Source organism: Trichosurus vulpecula, chromosome 8 (genome assembly GCF_011100635.1).
Source record: "Trichosurus vulpecula isolate mTriVul1 chromosome 8, mTriVul1.pri, whole genome shotgun sequence".
Classification (NCBI taxonomy): Eukaryota; Metazoa; Chordata; class Mammalia; order Diprotodontia; family Phalangeridae; genus Trichosurus; species Trichosurus vulpecula.
Window position 1 is genome coordinate 141,900,030 of NC_050580.1, and position 18,074 is coordinate 141,918,103.

At 40.5% G+C, this 18,074-nt stretch overlaps 1 protein-coding gene across 1 annotated transcript in view; it reads right to left on the reverse strand.

Moving 5' to 3' along the window:
* TRPM1 (transient receptor potential cation channel subfamily M member 1) overlaps positions 1 to 18,074 on the reverse strand; it is a 175,735-nt gene that overhangs the window by 15,469 nt on the left and 142,192 nt on the right. The window contains exons 26-27 of the mRNA XM_036736576.1: positions 11,801 to 12,003; positions 10,876 to 11,008 (exon numbers count right to left, since the gene is read on the reverse strand). Of these exons, the coding sequence (XP_036592471.1) occupies positions 10,876 to 11,008; positions 11,801 to 12,003 (336 nt within the window). The remainder of the gene's footprint in view (positions 1 to 10,875; positions 11,009 to 11,800; positions 12,004 to 18,074) is intronic.

Below are 18,074 nucleotides of genomic sequence, written 5' to 3' on the forward strand. Positions count from 1 at the left end.
CTTAAAAGTTTCCAAGGGCACAATGCATCTTTGCGTACTTGGTTCAGGATGTTTATACTAAATCTTGTTTCACTTTAGTGGAATGATAACTTAAAATGAAATTGCATTTTAATCTCATTTTGAGGTGTTATTTTTATTACTCTTTCATTATAAGATTTCCTGCCAAAAGGCAAAACTTTCATATTATAAATAGTTGGAATTTATGCACTGGCTACCCAAATGTTGTTGTTCAGTTGTGACCAATTCTTCATGACTCCATTTGGGGTTTTCTTGGCAAAAGAAACTGAAGTGGTTGCCTTTCTTTCTCCTGCTCATTTTATAGACGATGGAACTGAGACAAACAGGGTTAAGTGACTTTCCTAGGGTTATACAGCTAGTAAGTGTCTGAGGCTAAATTTGAACTCAAGGCTTCCTGACTCCAGGCCCAGCACTCCATCTACTGCACTACCTAGCATGCCAAAGCATGAGTTGAAAAGCAAGAAATCAGTTAAGGCAACTACATGGCACAGTGGATAGAGCACTGGCCTTAGAGGAAGACTCATCTTTGTGAGTTCAAATCTAACCTCAGATATCTACTAGCTGTGTGACCCTGGGTAAGTCACTTATCCCACTTTGCCTCAGTTCCTCATTTATAAAATGAGCTGGAGAAGGAAGTGGCAAACTGCTTTAGTATCTTTGCCAAGAAAACCCTAAGTAGGGTCACAAAGAGTCAGACAAAACTAACAAATGACTGAATAAGAATTTGGTTCCCACACAAAAGCAATCAGAGAACCCATGGTGGTAAACTTCCTATGTGAATTCATGGGTGAGAGTGAATCATATGAATCACTGGAACTTGCTAGCTTGCCCTGTTAAATGACTCTTGTAGGTTTGATATATTGTTACAAACAATGAGGCTACAAAAGGAAGGAACTGATGTATCACAGAGCAAATTTCATAGACCCTACTCACAGCCCACACCCATCCCAGTTTCAAGTGTTAATTTACCCCCAGAAGAAAATGGATAGACATGAATGTCAGCAGAATGAGCAAGTGACAAGTGGTGCCAGTTATAGGAGCCAAAGACCTAAGTGTAAATTATCAATAAAGACAGGGTATCTCCTTAAATGTCAAAGAAGCATCTCTGAAAATTGAAGGAGAAGGGACACACTAGATAGAGATGACTAGTTTTTACTCATTCCTTGGAAACTTTTGTCCTTTAAATTTTAACTCACTCTCTTTCCTCACAGCCGCCTTAAAATGAAGTTGGTATAAAGCATAAGGAAGATGTCCTTGTTTACCACCAAACCCAGAGAACAGTCACCTTTTTCTCTTTAGCACTGGAATCCATCTGTGAGAAAAGGAAACAAATGTGCAGAAATTGCCCTCACCTCTCTTAGGGATTTTAGCCAAGAAAAACAGGAAGAAAAAATTGCTGTCTTACAGGCAAGCACACACTTATTTACTCACTGAGGAGAAGGAAGGACCTCCATAGCTAGGCCTAGGCTTCCACCACTTCCCATCCCTGGCATGCCCCTGCTGAGAGGTGGTCCTAGCCCCACTCCCAGGCAAGAATTGTAGTAGAGAGAGATGTAAATATGAAATGCTGCCCCCTCTCTATGCTGCCCACAATCAGAGGCTTCTTTTAGCATACAATCTCTCCATTTCTGTTACTGTGGCCCCACACCTCCATACTTGGAGTCGTCTGTCCATTCAAAAACCTCTTTCCTTGGACTCACACTCTCGCCCCTATACTGTTCAGACCTAGCTCCTATCCTCTACTTCCCTCCCTTTCCACATTGTCTTCTAGAAGCCCCATCCCACCGTTCACAACCTGCTTTTCATCCTAAATCTCTTTTTTTCTCAGATACTTTTCCTCTTCTAGTGCCCACAGCAACCTGGCCTTCTCTTGAAGATGCCTCAGTGGTGTAATGGAAAGTCCTGGATTTGGAGTCAGAAGATCTTCGGTCAAATCCCAGCTCTGTTCCTAATTATCTCTGTGACTTTGGGGAAGCCTCTGGGCCTCAGTTTTCTCATCTGTAAAATAAAGAGGTTGAACTAGATGACTTTTAGGGTCCCTTCCAGGTCTACGTCTATGATCTTATGACCTAGTATCCTTGCAGTATTCTATAGTGCTGGCTGCAGCTTACCCATGATCCAGATATAGTGGAACAGTTTTAGTAGTCAACCTGATACTTGCTCCCCAGGGTCTCTTATGCCCCCCCCATCTGCTATCATCACCCAGCAACTTCTTTAAGCTTAATTCCATCAATCTGTATCTCCATGACAAGATTCAGTGCTGTCACTCTCCTTCCTCTCTCAATCATTTCAATATCTGACTCATAGCTTTTCTCTTCAGCCCATCTGTTTCCCTCCGCCTGTAACTTTAACATTCATATATTCATTTTTATAATAATGAGACCTACTACCTTCCCAGTCATCAGCCTCCTCAACTCTCATGACCTCCCTCTCCTTGTGCACTCAATTACTAACAGGAGTAGCAATGTCTTTGAGAATCAGGAAGCATTCATGTGTCAGGCACTGTGAGGTACAAGAGAAGACCAAGGAAAAGGAAAATGATGTCTGCCTTCAGGAAGCTATCACTTATCACCGTTTTGTCTTCAAAATTCATTTCCCTTTCTGATCATAATCTCTTTTCCACTGTTTTATTCTTCCTAAACCTATAGTTGGCTTCACTCATCCTCAAGATTCCTTCTTGTTCTCTAAGGGTCTATAACCTCTTTCCAGGCTTCACATTCCTTTATTATCTTGATCTCATAGGTAATCAATTCCAAAAGGCACCATTCTTCTTTTAATCTCCTATCTTTATGCAACCAGCTATTCACACCTTAGCCCTTCTTTACCTCAGGATATCTGTACTCCTCACTTTCTCCACCTCTATTCCTAAGTTGCTGAACATTGTTGGAGGAAGTCATATAATAGTAGTTCCTGGGTCTACTACAAGTTCATATCCTCTAACCTAATTCATCTCCAGTTTACTATCACACATAGTTGTTGTACCAGATATTCTCCTTTCTCCCCGAGCCTCCCCCTCCACTTTATCTTACCCCCTTGTCACTCAACTGGTGACCTACTTTTGCTGAGAAAATCCAGCTCATTCCCCAGGAGTTCCCCCATCTCCCCTATTGCATACCTAAAAACACATCTTCACTTTTCTTGTCCTCCATTGCTCCATCTCAGAAGAAAAAATAGCTTTTCTGATTGGGCCAAGATGGCGGCTGGAAAGCAGGGACTTGCGTGAGCTTCCTACCAGGTCCCTCCAAAAACCTATAAAATGGCTCTGAACAAATTTTAGAACTGCAGAACCCACAAAATAGCAGAGGGAGACAGGACTCCAGCCCAGGACAACCTGAATGGTCGCTGGGTGAGGTCTATCGTGCATGGAGCTGGGAGCGGAGCTCAGTGTGGGTGGCAGCGGGACAGACCAGACCGGGAGCCGGGCAGAGCAGACCATAGCACCCTGAATCGGTGAGCTGTGGCAGTTACCAGACTTCTCATCCCACAAACACCAAAGACAACAGAGAAGGTTAGTGGGAAAAGCTGCTGGGGACAGAGTGAAGAGTTCGTTAGTCCACTGCCCCAGGGGCAACAGGGGGAGGTGCAGCTACAGAACTATAGCTGCAGTTGCTTCTGGCCCCAGGCCCACCTGGTGGGAGGAATTAAGTGGCAGATCAGAGCAGGAGTGCAGAGCCTGCTTAAGATTTTCCTCAGATCCAGGTTGGCAGTTCTTGGGGAAGGAGCAGTGCTGCTGTGGCAGAGCTGGCTGTATAGAAATAGCTCTGAAAACAACAGCGCATCCCCTCAAGCTTGGAGCAAAGTACTCTCTATTCTTCAAGCAGTCATATCCTGATGAAAAACTCAAGGATCAAATAAGTTGGCTGGGAACATGGCCAGGCAGAGAAAACACACTTGTATTCAGTCTCAGACTTTGGAATCTTTCTTTGGTGACAAAGAAGACCAAAACATACAGCCAGAAGAAATCAACAAAGTCAAAGAGCCTACATCAAAAGCTTCCAAGAAAAACATGAACTGGTCTCAGGCCACGGAAGAGCTCAAAAAGGATTTGGAAAAGCAAGTTAGAGAAGTAGAGGAAAAATTGGGAAGAGAAATGAGAAGGATGCGAGAAAACCATGAAAAACAAGTCAATGACTTGCTAAAGGAGATTCAAAAAAATACTGAAAAATATACTGAAGAAAACAACACCTTAAAAAATAGACTAACTCAAATGGCAAAAGAGCTCCAAAAAGCCAATGAGGAGAAGAATGCCTTGAAAGGCAGAATTAGTCAAATGGAAAATGCTCCAAGGCAAAATATGGATTTTCAACAAAATAGAGGACTTTCAAGCTTTCTCAGTGAAAAGACCAGAGCTAAACAGAAAATCTGACTTTCAAACACAAGAATCAAGGGAAGCATGAAAAGGAAAATACTACCTTAAAAATTAGATTGGAGCAAGTGGAAGCTAGTGACTTGATGAGAAATCAAGATATTCTCAACCAGAACCAAAGGAATGAAAAAGTGGAAGACAATGTCAAATATTTCATTGGAAAAACCACTGACCTGGAAAATAGATCCAGGAGAGATAATTTAAAAATTATTGGACTTCCTGAAAGCCATGATCAAAAAAAGAGCCTAGATATCATCTTTCAAGAAATTATCAAGGAGAACTGCCCTGATATTCTAGAGCCACAGGACAAAATAGAAATTGAAAGAATCCACAGATCTCCTCCTCAAATAGATCCCAAAAAGAAAACTCCAAGGAATATCGTTGCCAAATTCCAGAGCTCCCAGATCAAGGAGAAAATATTGCAGGCAACCAGAAAGAAACAATTTGAGTATTGTGGAAACACAATCAGAATAACACAGGATCTAGCAGCTTCTACACTAAGAGATCGAAGGGCTTGGAATACGATATTCTGGAGGTCAGTGGAGCTAGGATTAAAACCAAGAATCACCTACCCATCGAAGCTTAGTATCATGCTCCAAGGCAAAATATGGATTTTCAACAAAATAGAGGACTTTCAAGCTTTCTCAGTGAAAAGACCAGAGCTAAACAGAAAATCTGACTTTCAAACACAAGAATCAAGGGAAGCATGAAAAGGTAAACAAGAAAGAGAAATCCCAAGGGACTTACTAAAATTGAACTGTTTTGTTTACATTCCTACTTGGAAAGATGATGTGTATGATTCATGAGACCTCAGTATTAGGGTAGCTGAAGGGAATATGCATATGTGTGTATGTATGTATGTGTGTGTGTGTGTGTATATATATATATATATGTATGTGTGTGTATGTATGTATATATATGGGTATGTATATATATGTGTGTGTATGCACATATATGTGTGTATGTGTATATATGTATACATATGTGTGTGTATATATGTATATATATGTGTGTATATATACACATATATATAGACAGAGGGCACAGGGTGAGTTGAATATGGAGGGATGATATCTAAAAAAATAAAATCAAATTAAGGGATGAGAGAAGAATATACTGAGAGGGGGAGAAAGGGAGATAGAATGGGGTAAATTATCTCTCATAAAAGTGGCAAGAAAAAGCAGTTCTGTAGGAAGAGAAGAGGGGGCAGGTGAGGGGAAATGAGTAAATCTTGCTCTCATCAGATTTGACCTGAGAAGGGAATAACATACACACTTAATTGGGTTTCTTACCCCACAGGAAAGAAGGAGGAAGAAGATAAAAAAGGGGGGACAACCGAAGGGAGGGCAGATAAGGGAAGGAGGTAATCAAAAACAAACACTTTCAAAAAGGGACAGGGTCAAGGAAGAAAACTGAATAAAGGGGGATAGGTTAGGAAGGAGCAAAATACAGTTAGTCTTTCACAACATGAGTATTGTGGAAAGGTTTTACATAATGATACACATGTGGCCTATGCTGAATTGCTTGCCTTCTTAGGGAGGGTGGGTGGAGAGGGAAGAAGGGAGAGAATTTGGAACTCAAAGTTTTAAAAACAGATGTTCAAAAACAAACAAACAAAAAAGTTCTGCATGCAAATAGGAAATAAGATACACAGGGGGGACAGAGCCAAGATGGCAGCTGGTAAGCAGGGAATAGCATGAGCTCCGTACCGACTCCCTCCAAAACCCTATAAAAAATGGCTCTGAACCAATTCTAGAACGGCAGAACCCACAAAACAGCAGAGGGAAGCAGGGCTCCAGCCCAGAACAGCCTGGATGGTCTCTGGGTGAGGCATATCCCACACGGAGCTGGGAGCTGGGAGCTGGGAACGGAGTGGAGCAGAGCCCAGCCTGAGTGGCATGGACCAACAAGACCAACAATCGGACAGAGCATGCCCTAGCACCCTGAATCAGTGAGCTGTGGCAGTTATGAGACTTCTCAACTCACAAACACCAAAGACTGTTGAGAAGGTTAATGGGAAAAGCTGCGGGAGTGGAAGGAGTTCGGGGTTCGGCTTCCAGCCCTGGGGGCAGCGGAAGTGGGGCAGCTACGGCTGTTGCTGCTTCCGGCTCCAGGCCCACCTGGTGGGGGGAATTAAGTGGCGGATCAGAGCAGGGGTGCACAGCCTGCTGAAGATCTAAGCCCAGTCCGGGTTGGGGGTTGGGGAAGGAGCAGTGCTGGCGTGGCAGAGCTGGCACCTCCCCCCCAAACGTGGAACATAGAACTCTGTAGTCTACAAGCAGTCATACCCCACCGAAAAACTCACAGGTCAAGTTAGTTGGCTGGGAATATGGCCAGGCAGCGAAAACGCACTGAGATTCAGTCTCAGACTTTGCATTCTTTCTTTGCTGACAAAGAAGACCAAAACATACAGACAGAAGAAATTAATAAAGTCAAAGAGCCTACAGCAGAAACCTCCAAGAAAAACATGAACTGGTCCCAGGCCATGGAAGAGCTCAAAAAGGATTTGGAAAAGCAAGTTAGAGAAGTAGAGGAAAAATTGGGAAGAGAAATGAGAAGGATGAGAGAAAACCATGAAAAACAAGTCAATGACTTGCTAAAGGAGAACCAAAAAATACTGAAAAATACACTGAAGAAAACAACACCTTAAAAAATAGACTAACTCAAATGGCAAAAGAGCTCCAAAAAGCCAATGAGGAGAAGAATGCCTTGAAAGGCAGAATTAGCCAAATGGAAAAGGAGGTCCAAAAGACCACTGAAGAAAATACTACTTTAAAAATTAGATTGGAGCAAGTGGAAGCTAGTGACTTGATGAGAAATCAAGATATTATCAAACAGAACCAAAGGAATGAAAAAATGGAAGACAATGTCAAATATTTCATTGGAAACACCACTGACCTGGAAAATAGATCCAGGAGAGATAATTTAAAAATTATTGGACTACCTGAAAGCCATGATCAAAAAAAGAACCTAGATATCATCTTTCAAGAAATTATCAAGGAGAACTTCCCTGATATTCTAGAGCCACAGGACAAAATAGAAATTGAAAGAATCCATCAATCGCCTCCTCAAATAGATCCCAAAAAGAAATCTCCCAGGAATATTGTCGCCAAATTCCAGAGCTCCCAGATCAAGGAGAAAATACTGCAAGCAGCCAGAAAGAAACAATTTGAATATTATGGAAACCCAATCAGAATAACCCAAGATCTGGCAGCCTCTACACTAAGAGATCGAAGGGCTTGGAATACGATATTCCGGAGGTCAATGGAGCTAGGATTAAAACCAAGAATCACCTACCCAGAAAAACTGAGTATCATACTCCAAGGCAAAATATGGATTTTCAATAAAATAGAGGACTTTCAAGCTTTCTCAGCAACAAGACCAGAACTGAATAGAAAATTTGACTTTCAAACACAAGAATCAAGGGAAGCATGAAAAGGTAAACAAGAAAGAGAAATCCCAAGGGACTTACTAAAACTGAACTGTTTTGTTGACATTCCTACATGGAAAGATGATGAGTATGATTCATGAGACCTCAGTATTAGGGTAGCTGAAGGGAATATGCATGCATATATGCTTATGTATATATATGGGTGAATGTGTATATACATACATATATATATAAATGGAGAGAGAGAGAGAAAGAGAGAGAGAGAGAGAGAGAGAGAGAGAGAGAGGACACAGGGTGAGTTGAAGATGAAGGGAAGATATCTAAAAGAAATAAAATCAAATTAAGGGATGAGAGAGGAACATCCTGAGAGAGGGAGATAAGGAGAGATAGAATGGGATGGATTATCTTCCATAAAGGTGGCAAGAGGAAGCAGTTCTGTGGGAGGAGGGGAGAGGGCGGATGAGGGGGGAAATGAGTGAACATTGCTCTCATCAGATTTGGCCTAAGGAGGGAATACCATACATACCCAATTGGAAATCTTACCCCACAGGAAAGAAGAGGGAGGAAGATAAAAATAAATGGGGGAGATGATGGAGGGGAGGGCTGATGGGGGTGAAGGTAATCAAAAACAAACACTTTTGAAAGGGGACAGGGTCAGGGGAGAAAATTCAATAAAGGGGGATGGGTTGGGAAGGAGCTAAATATAGTTAGTCTTTCACAACATGAGTATTGTGGAAGGGTTATACATAATGATACACATGTGGCCTATATTGAATTGCTTGACTTCTTAGGGAGGGTGGGTGGGAAGGGAAGAGGGGAGAGAATTTGGAACTCAAAGTTTTAAAAACAGATGTTCAAAAACAACAAAAATGTTTTTGCATGCAACTAGAAAATAAGATACACAGACAATGGGGTGTAGAAATTTATCTTGCCCTACAAGAAAGGAAGGGAAAAGGGGATGGGAGGGGAGTGGGGTTACAGAGGGGAGTGCTGACTGGGGAACAGGGCAACCAGAATATACGCCATCTTGAAGTGGGTGGGAGGGTAGAAATGGGGAGAAAATTTGTAATTCAAACTATTGTGAAAATCAATGCTGAAAACTAAAGATGTTAAATAAATTTAAAAAATAAAATAAAAAAAACCAAGATACACAGGCAATGGGGTATAGAAATTTTTCTTGCCCTACAAGAAAGGAAGGAAAAAGGGGATTTGAGGGGAGTGGGGTGACAGAAGGGAGGGATGACTGGGGAATGGGGCAACCAGAATATACACCATCTTGGAGTGGGCGGGAGGGTAGAAATGGGGAGAAAATTTGTAATTCAAACTCTTGTAAAAATCAATGCTGAAAACTAAATATATTAAAATAAAAAAAAACAACTCTTCCCCTTGTAAGGCTAACCCCTCTTCTCACGTTCTGTATCCAATAACCTCCCATCTTCTTTGGGAGCCTGCCTCATCAATTAATCTCTTTTCATCTGTCTTGCACATCTTCTATCTTTCCCTGTCTAAAAACTACCACCCCGCTGTAAACAAACATGACCCAAGTATTCCCAGATCTTTTAAATAAATAGGACAAACAGACAGATAAATGAATGAACAAATAAAGGAGTGGACAAACAAGTAAATAAATAAAACAAAAACCTTTACATGATTCTACCATCTATCCCCTAACCATCACCCTGTGTTTCTCCTCCCTTTCACTGCTAATCTCCTAGGAAGCATAATCTACTCTTTTCCCTTCTACTTAATGAATACCAGCTCCCTCTTCAACCCTTTGCAATCAGGCTTCAAATTCCACCATTCTACTGAATAATAATAACCTTTTCTAAGAACAAAGGCCCTTTCACTTTACTAAATCTAAAAGAATTTTCTCAGTCCTCATCCTCATCTACCTTTACGTAGTTTATATTGTTGACAATCTGCAATGACAGTTTAGATTGGAAGATCTTTCCCACCATGTGACCTGCTTACATCACAGGAAGCCTGAGTCACATGTGGTGGGAGGAGCTTGCTGAGAAGAAAAGGAAAGTGTGTCACAGGAAATGCTGAGAGAGCAGTTAGAACTGGGGGGTGAGAGCAGGTGGGGTGGCTATGCTGAGAGCATGCTTATGGGAAGGCCACTGCAGGGGGTCAGAAGGTTATAGGATGGAGTGGTTCTCTGCTGTGATGTTGTGTGTTGAATTCTTTGCTGCTGTGATTGATTGGGCTTATTGGTTTTGGGACCTGGTTCTTTGATGTCTGAATAAATGGTTTACTTCTCCTACCTTCTATGTGGAGAGTCTCTTATATTTTGCAATACAGAACCACACAGGCATTTTGACAATCATTGTCTATATTGTGATTATTGCCCTGCCATCCCCATACCAGAATACCCTCTTCTCTCCATTTTCCTTTTGTCATATTGCTCACCCAGGTCTTCTTCCTGTTAGACAATTTTTTTGCTTTCTTTTGCTGATCTTTTGGCCCTTTTATGTCAATGTCCTCTAGGCTCATGACAGAGTCTTCTCTTTTTTTCCTTTGTGATCTCATTTTCTTCTGTGGGTTCAATGATTTTACATAGATAACTCCCAAATCTAATTTATCTGAACTTTAGTCCCATATTTACCATATCTGGAGATCTCTTAGTGGATGCTCCACCAGCACGTAAAACTTATCCTTAAAACTGAACTCAATATCTCTTCCCCAACATCAGCTCCTATCAAACTCACCCCTCTGCCATGCTTCCATATTTTTTGTTAAGGGGATCACCATCAGTTGCCAAGATCCTTTCACCAAGATCACTATCCACTAAAATTCAACTCATATAATTGAGAGTTGAGTGTATTTTAAATATACTTTAAACTCTTAAATGATAGCTATTCACTATTTTCTTTCTTTCAAGCCATGCTGTCATTAATTCTGATCTGTTTGACACAATAGTGTTCATCTGAAGTTGTGTCCCATGGATTGAGAACAGCAAATAAAGTTAAGCCCAAAAGTTTGAACATTATTTCAGAGTACTATTAAGTGATGCTTTGTGATTCAGTCACAAACAGATTTAAGAAACAGTTCCAAAAGAGAAAGAAAAAAAAAACTAAGTAGGAATCCTTTCATTCCACACCTTTCAGATGTAACTCGGATCCTCTCATCATTGGATGACTGCTGTTCATCCTCTTTTTCTTGAAAGTATTCCTCCACACATTGTTCTTCAAATTCATGCAGTTTCTTAAGTTCTTCATCATTTAGAAATAATTCTGTTTTTTGAAAATTTTAAGACAGGCTTTTAAAATTTTGATAATAATGAAAATAGATTGACCCTGATGTGTATGAAAAAAATTAGAATAATTTTAGAGTCAATTTAGATTTGCTGAAGAGAATTCTTATCTATTTTCAGAACCTGTACCTACAGCCAAATAGGTCATATGAAAGAAAAACCCATAAAATTATATTAATTAGGAAAATAAAATTAAAATACAAATCAAGGGGAAAACAAATGTGCCCTTTACATATGATATCAATTGTATAAATGCCTTCTTCAGCTATTTTTGTGAAGCATAGATACTAAATTCCTAAACAGCCTTCTAAGAGGAGTATTAGATTTATAGGAAGGAAATGGTTTTAAAATTATTCCTCAGTGACTTCCCTCTTTATTTTCATTAGGTAGCTTGATATATATATGTGTGTGTGTGTGTGTATATGTATATACACACACATCCCCCCACACATATATATACATATATATGTATATATATTATATATGTGTGTGTGTGTATATGTATGTGTGTGTGTGTGTGTGTGTGTGTATATATATATATGTTTTAACACCCTAAACTTAGATAAACATAAAGTGAATAGCATTGTGAAAAGAATAGTGGCAGGACTGGAAAGTCAAAAGACAGCTATGTTTTATTGTATAGTTTTAAATAATTTAACAACATTTCTTTGAGTTACTGAATTGAAATATTTGGAATAAGCCAGAGAGTGTGAATTTGCTTCATGGGAAAAACTGCAACAAAGTTTGGATTTAGACAGAATCTTTTACATACTCAGTCCCCGATCCCGTTCATCTTGGTCCCCTTCTCTTTTTTTTCTACATCTACCACTGAGGCGCATGATGATTATGTACAGGTGGCTCAAGATGATCATAGGTGGAGGTAAGACTGGCCTGTCATGAAATGTCATGATCAGCTGGTATCTCTGAAATTTCCAAACTTGATTGGATATTGACTTTACTTCAAAGAAGGTATTGCTAAGAAAAGGAAAAGGAGAGAGAGAGAGAGAGCATTTACTGTTAGTTGCATTCCTCTTTTTATTGTTGATCCCTACTGCATGAGCTACATAAAAATCTAATTAAATAAAAAAGCCAAATATTAGGGAATCAGATAGGTATTTATTTGATGAATCGAGCAATATGTACCAGTTCACGTGACTTGCTCTAAAAACTTTAGAAAGCAGTTGAGCACCATTTTATGCAAAATAAAGAAATTGCAGTATCTGTGAAGGATTTTTATATAGGTATATATCTATCTCACCAAAATCCTTAAGTTGATGCTTATTTAGCAGTACTGCAAAAACTGAAGACAATTGTGTGTGTGTATATGTGTGTGTGTGTGTGTGTGAATTTGTTCCGTAGTTACATTTTATTGCATTATCAATTAATGTGTATGCAATTCGGGTTAAGTGACTTGCCCAAGGTCACACAACTAGTAAGTGTCAAGTGTCTGAGGCCAGATTTGAACTCAGGTCCTCCTGACTCCAGTGCTGGTACTCTATTCACTGTGCCACCTAGCTGCCCCGCATCTCACATTTCTTTTGAGTCACTGCAATTTTACTTTGCTCATAGAGTATGGTCCTTTCTTTGATTGCGAATGTGTCATGCTGGACAGTCCTGTGCCGGTGTCTCCCATGTCTCACAATTGATACCAAAATTCTTAAGAGAAACCTTGAAAATATCCTTGTATTGCTTCTTCTGACCTCCATGTGAGCACCTGCCTTGTGTGTGTTCTCCATAAAATAATCTTGTGGCCAGCCCGTCAGAGTTGTGCTCTCTGCAGCAGAGTTTGAATATTTGGCAGGTCAGCTCAAGAAAGGACTTCAGTGTCTGGTACCTTCTTTTGCCAGGTGATCTTCACAATCTTCCAAAGACAATACAAACAGAAGCAATTCAGTTTTATGATAGACTGGGTAGGTTTCACAAGCGTACAGCATTGAGGTCAGCACAACGGCTCTGTAGATCTTCAGTTTGATAGGCAGTCTAATGTGTATTACTTCAGAGCCTGCCAACACTGAGCTATCTCTGGCAATGTGTGCATCAACCTCATCATCTAAGTGTACATCCCTGGAAAGTATACTGCCAAGGTAAGTGAACTTATCCACAGCATCCAAAATTTCTCCATTTGCTGTAACTGATATTTCCATATATGAATGGTGCAATTCTGGCTGGTGGAGAACCACTGTTTTCTTGGTGTTAATTGTCAGGCCAAAATTAGCACAAGTGGCAGAGAATTGATCCATACTCTGTTGCCTCTCAGCCTTAGGGGCTACATTGAGTGCACAATCATCTGTGAACAAAAAGTTGAGCAGCAACTCTCCCTCCACTTTAGTCTTGGCTTGTAGCCTTTTCAAGTTAAACAATTTATTGTCAGCGTGACAGTTGACTTTGATTCTGTTTTTGTCTTCATTGAAGGCATCTGACAACATTGCTAAAAACATGACAGAAAGCAAGGAAGCAAGCACACAGCCCTACTTTACTTCATGGGTGATTGGGAAAGCATGAAAGCATCATCCATTATCCAGAACCCACATAAGCATCCCATGTGAAACTGACATACAATACTGATGAACTTGTCTGGGCAACCAAATTTTCCCATGATTTTTCCACAGGCCCTCATGATTGACTCATAAGCCTTGGTGAGATCAACAAATGTTGTGTACAGACCTCTGTTCTGCTCCTGGCATTTCTCCTGGAATCGTCAGGCAACAAACACCATGTTGACCATTCCTCCATTCCTTGGCCCTTTTTGAAACCACACTGACTCTTGGGTAGATGAGCATCTACCTATTAAGGATCAACTATTAAGGATGACTCTGGCAAGAATCTTGCTGGCAATGATTAAGAGAGAAACCCCCCATCCTGTGTCGGTTTCACAGGACAATCTATTCTTCTTTCCTTTATAGAGATGGACAGTGGAGGTATCCTTGATCTCCTGGGGGATAACGTCTTCTTGCTATATATCCCAGAAGATTTTTGTCAGCTATTGTATGAGCAGTGGACCCCCTGCCTTGTAGATCTCTGCTGAAATGGAATCAACACCAGGCAGTTTGCCACATGAGAAGAGCCTAATGATATTCAAAACTTCTTCAGTTGGAGGTTCAGCTAAAGAAAGATTAACTTCAACCTGAGGTAAACAGTCAATGGCTTCAACGTTGGTTGATAACATCATCTCATCAACGTTGGTTGATGAGAACATTATGGAAGTGTTTAGCTCGTCTCTCTAGGATCATGTCTTTACCATTGATAAGTATGGCTCTATCATTGCTGATTAGTTGAGATGTACCAAAGATCTTTTGCTCACAAATAGCTTTTAGGGCATCATAAAAATGCTTTACATTGTTACTATCAGCATAAAACTGAATCTCATCTGCCTTCTTACTGAGCCAAGGATCCTGCATCTCTCTAAGCTTCACTTGCACTTTACTTTTGATGGAATTAGACACTGCCTTCTTAGAGATGGACAAACTATTCTGCTGGTAAACTTCGTAGAGTTCCCATTTTTCATTAAACAGCTTTTGAACTTCCCCATCATTTTCATCAAACCAATCTTTATGTTTGTGAGTATTCTGGTTCAGATGAGTAAATGCGGTGCTGTACACCAAATATCTGAAAGTTGCCCACTTCTTTTCTGCTCCACTGTTATCAACCATGTGTTTCCTTCTAAGCCAGCAACAAACTGTTCACCCAGTATACTGTTGTCATTGAGTCTTTTGGTAGTCATCTTGTCTTGGGGATACTGCTTTTGTTGAATGTGAATGTTTAGTTTGAAGAGCGTAAGTCTATGATGGGTCCGGCACTTTGTGCTACACATTAGCTTCACCACTCTCATATTCTGTCTGTCTCTTCTCTTTACAATGATATAGTCTATTAAATGCAATGTTTGCTATAAGGTTGCATCCACAAAGTTTTGTTGTATTTAGGTAAATGGAAGAATGTTGGTGAAGAGGTCAATGATAAGTGACCATTGCTTTTGCTGTGTCTGACTCCATTCCTCCTAAGGACTCCCTGCCATGTCTGATAGTCTGTGCCTTCTCTGGTGTTAAAGGCAACCAGAATTATAAGCTTGTCTTCTTTCTTCACATTGATGATGAGTGTCTCCAGGTCTTCATAAAATTTTTCTTTGACCTCATGAGGGATCATCATGGTGTGAACATACGCCCTGATGATGGGGCACAGCACTTTGCTGCAAATGGCAATCACATTGTCGTGAGCGTGTTGTTCACTCCTTTTTGGAGGCATAGAAGCTTGTTGACTAGAATAGATTTGATTGTGAAACCTACATAAGCTTCACAGTGCTCCCTGTCACAGCGACCACTCCACAAAAATGGGCATCCAGCTCTGACTTAAGTGACCAGGCCTTCATTTGCTAGCTTTGATTCACTCAGGGCTGCCATTTGGATATGATCCCTGCTGAGTTCTCTCTCAGCAAGAGCTGTTCATCTTCCAGGTCTACTGGATGTTGTGCTGTCCATAAGCATGCTCATATTCCATGTACCAGTGGTGAGTGGAATCATTTTCATCTTTGCAAAAGTATTTGTACAATTTCTTGTGTTATGGCCCCAAATAAGATTCCTGCCTGCTGTGGTAAGTGGGCCATGGTTAGGTTGAATCAGAAAATTTTTAGGACACCTTTAGCCCCCTTGCTCATGGCAGGGAGTGAGCAGTGTAGTCCTTGAAAAAGGCTGCTCAGATGCCCAGGGGGCTGCTTCAGTCCATTGAGAAGACTATGATGTGGCCTGAGCTGCCTGTGTGCAGGATTGTGATTACAGCTCCCAGTGTATCTGCACCTGCTGTTTCACCAGTTGCCCATCACCACAGGACTGTGAGGTAGGTAAAAATGGTAAAATGATATGAGTGATGTCTTTTGACTCACACATAAATTAGATTTAAGTGAGGCAAAATTGCTCGAAGTTGCTGACCTCACTTTTTCTTCCAGAGTCATTGGAGACAAAAAGTCAAGATGACTGGCAATGGCTTGCGATGCAGAGGATGACAACCTTGGCATCTTCAATGTCTAACCAAGCTCTAAGTGGTTCGTAGTGCCTACTTCCACCACCTTCTCATGGCCCATTGGAACAAATTGTTCACATCCACTTATTCCACTGGGGAAGTCTTCACCTGTTTGGGGTAGACAGTCACCTAACTAACCAATGGGTCTGAGGCCCATCAGTTACCCTTATCCTGGTTTAACCTATCTGCCAAGATAGGGGTGTGGCCACAGATGAGGTGGGTGGCAGGTAAACACCAAAGGTGGATTAGCAGCCCTGAAAAAGGCTCAGCAAGCCCTCACACCAGAGGTACTAGTCTTCCTTGAACACCTGGACACCCCTTTGAATTACTATAGTTATTATCAATGACACTTATTAGGATTTCTATTAGCTTCATAAATATATTAAATAATTAGGACGGTCACTTTATTTTCCTAAAATTTGTCCATATTTTGCATATGTCTTCATAGAAAACTTTACAGTTGAAATCTTGTCATTGCTACTTGTTAAGTATGACATTTCTTGACTTTTTTTCTCTTCCTTCTCCTGCACCTGTAGTCTTTGATGTTGATTCTGTATATCAGAACAATGCATAAGAGAATACTGAACCAGAGGTAGAGTAAGATGGAAGGAAAGAGCCAATTAGAAACATATGCTGGGGCTCAGAGCTGTAATCTGCAATTCTTACAGCTGAGGAAAAGGCATAGTTGGGGGAGGGGTTGGGAAAGTAGGCTCAACTGGGTGTGTCTGCTGTGGGTAAGAACTAAGTCCCAGGACACCACAAATGTTCTAAGTAGCTAAAGGGGGAGAAAGGCCCCTTGGAATGAGAGAAGAGGCTGGGTAGGGGAAGAAATGTGCCTCAAAAGGATGCTGGCAACCCATAAGTTCCCTGCCTTTGAGCAAAGCCACTATGGCCTCACCCTAGTTACAGCTGTGCTGGGACTTCTGAAATATGTTTGTATGCCACATCCAGGGCTGAGGTTTCAAGGCTGAAGGAATCAATTTAGAACTAAGAGGGATCTTAGAGGCCATTTAGTCTAAATCTCCGTGGATCAGAAAGCTTAAGTGACTTGCCCAAGGCCATACAAAGGAATAAATGGTAGGGCTATGATTTGAACCCAGGATCTCCAACTATGAATTCAGCACTCTTTCCTCTGCACCATGCTTCTAAGCATCTAACATGCAAATGATCACATCATAAATATAGCATTATCACATTTCCAAGTTATTACATTAGCCTTTCAATAACAAATGTGAAGTTAAAGGTACTCTTATTTACCCATAGCAGATTATCCTTAGCAGTTTTTCTCTAAAATTTTTGTTGACATTACTACCTACTTAACTGAAGTAGGTGGCAATGTCAATAAGTCATTATCGGCTTAACTGAGTGCTATTTAATTGTTAATTAAGAAATCTGATTAAGTCCTTTATTTACACCAGTGGAGTCTCTAAAAAAATTTTTTTTGGCCCAGGAAGAATGCAAAGAGAAGGCCTTTTGAGGAAAAAAAACCCTAAAACTTTGGCCTCTCAGTCCAGAGAAGACCAACAATTATAGTCACACTCTTTTAAGTTGATGCTTTGATTGAGGGGATAGAAACATGTATAGTGCTGAAAGGTAGGGCCTTTCATTCCTAGCAATACATAGGGATTAGAAGAGGAATTGAGGGTTGAGTAAACTGTTCATCCTTCTAGCTTCTCTTGAGGCATACTTTTATATTATTTTGCTTTCAATGTTATTGATTCTCAAAAGAGCAGAAGTACTCAAATTACAATACTGGAGCAAACCAGAAAATAGTGATGTATTGGAATAAGAGTATCCATTAAATAATGAAACGGCTATATAAAAGTCTGCCTTAGGAGAATATATATATTCATATTCAAATGTAAATATAAAACATTTTCCAAAACCAAATAAGAGTGATTACAGGATTTTACATCCTGAATTATCCGCCTGCTCCTCACTAAAATTCCACTTATGTGTAATTGAGTTAAGAATTTTACATTTACTTTTATCTGATACCTATTCACTGCTTGCTTAGAAAAACTGTATTTACTTAG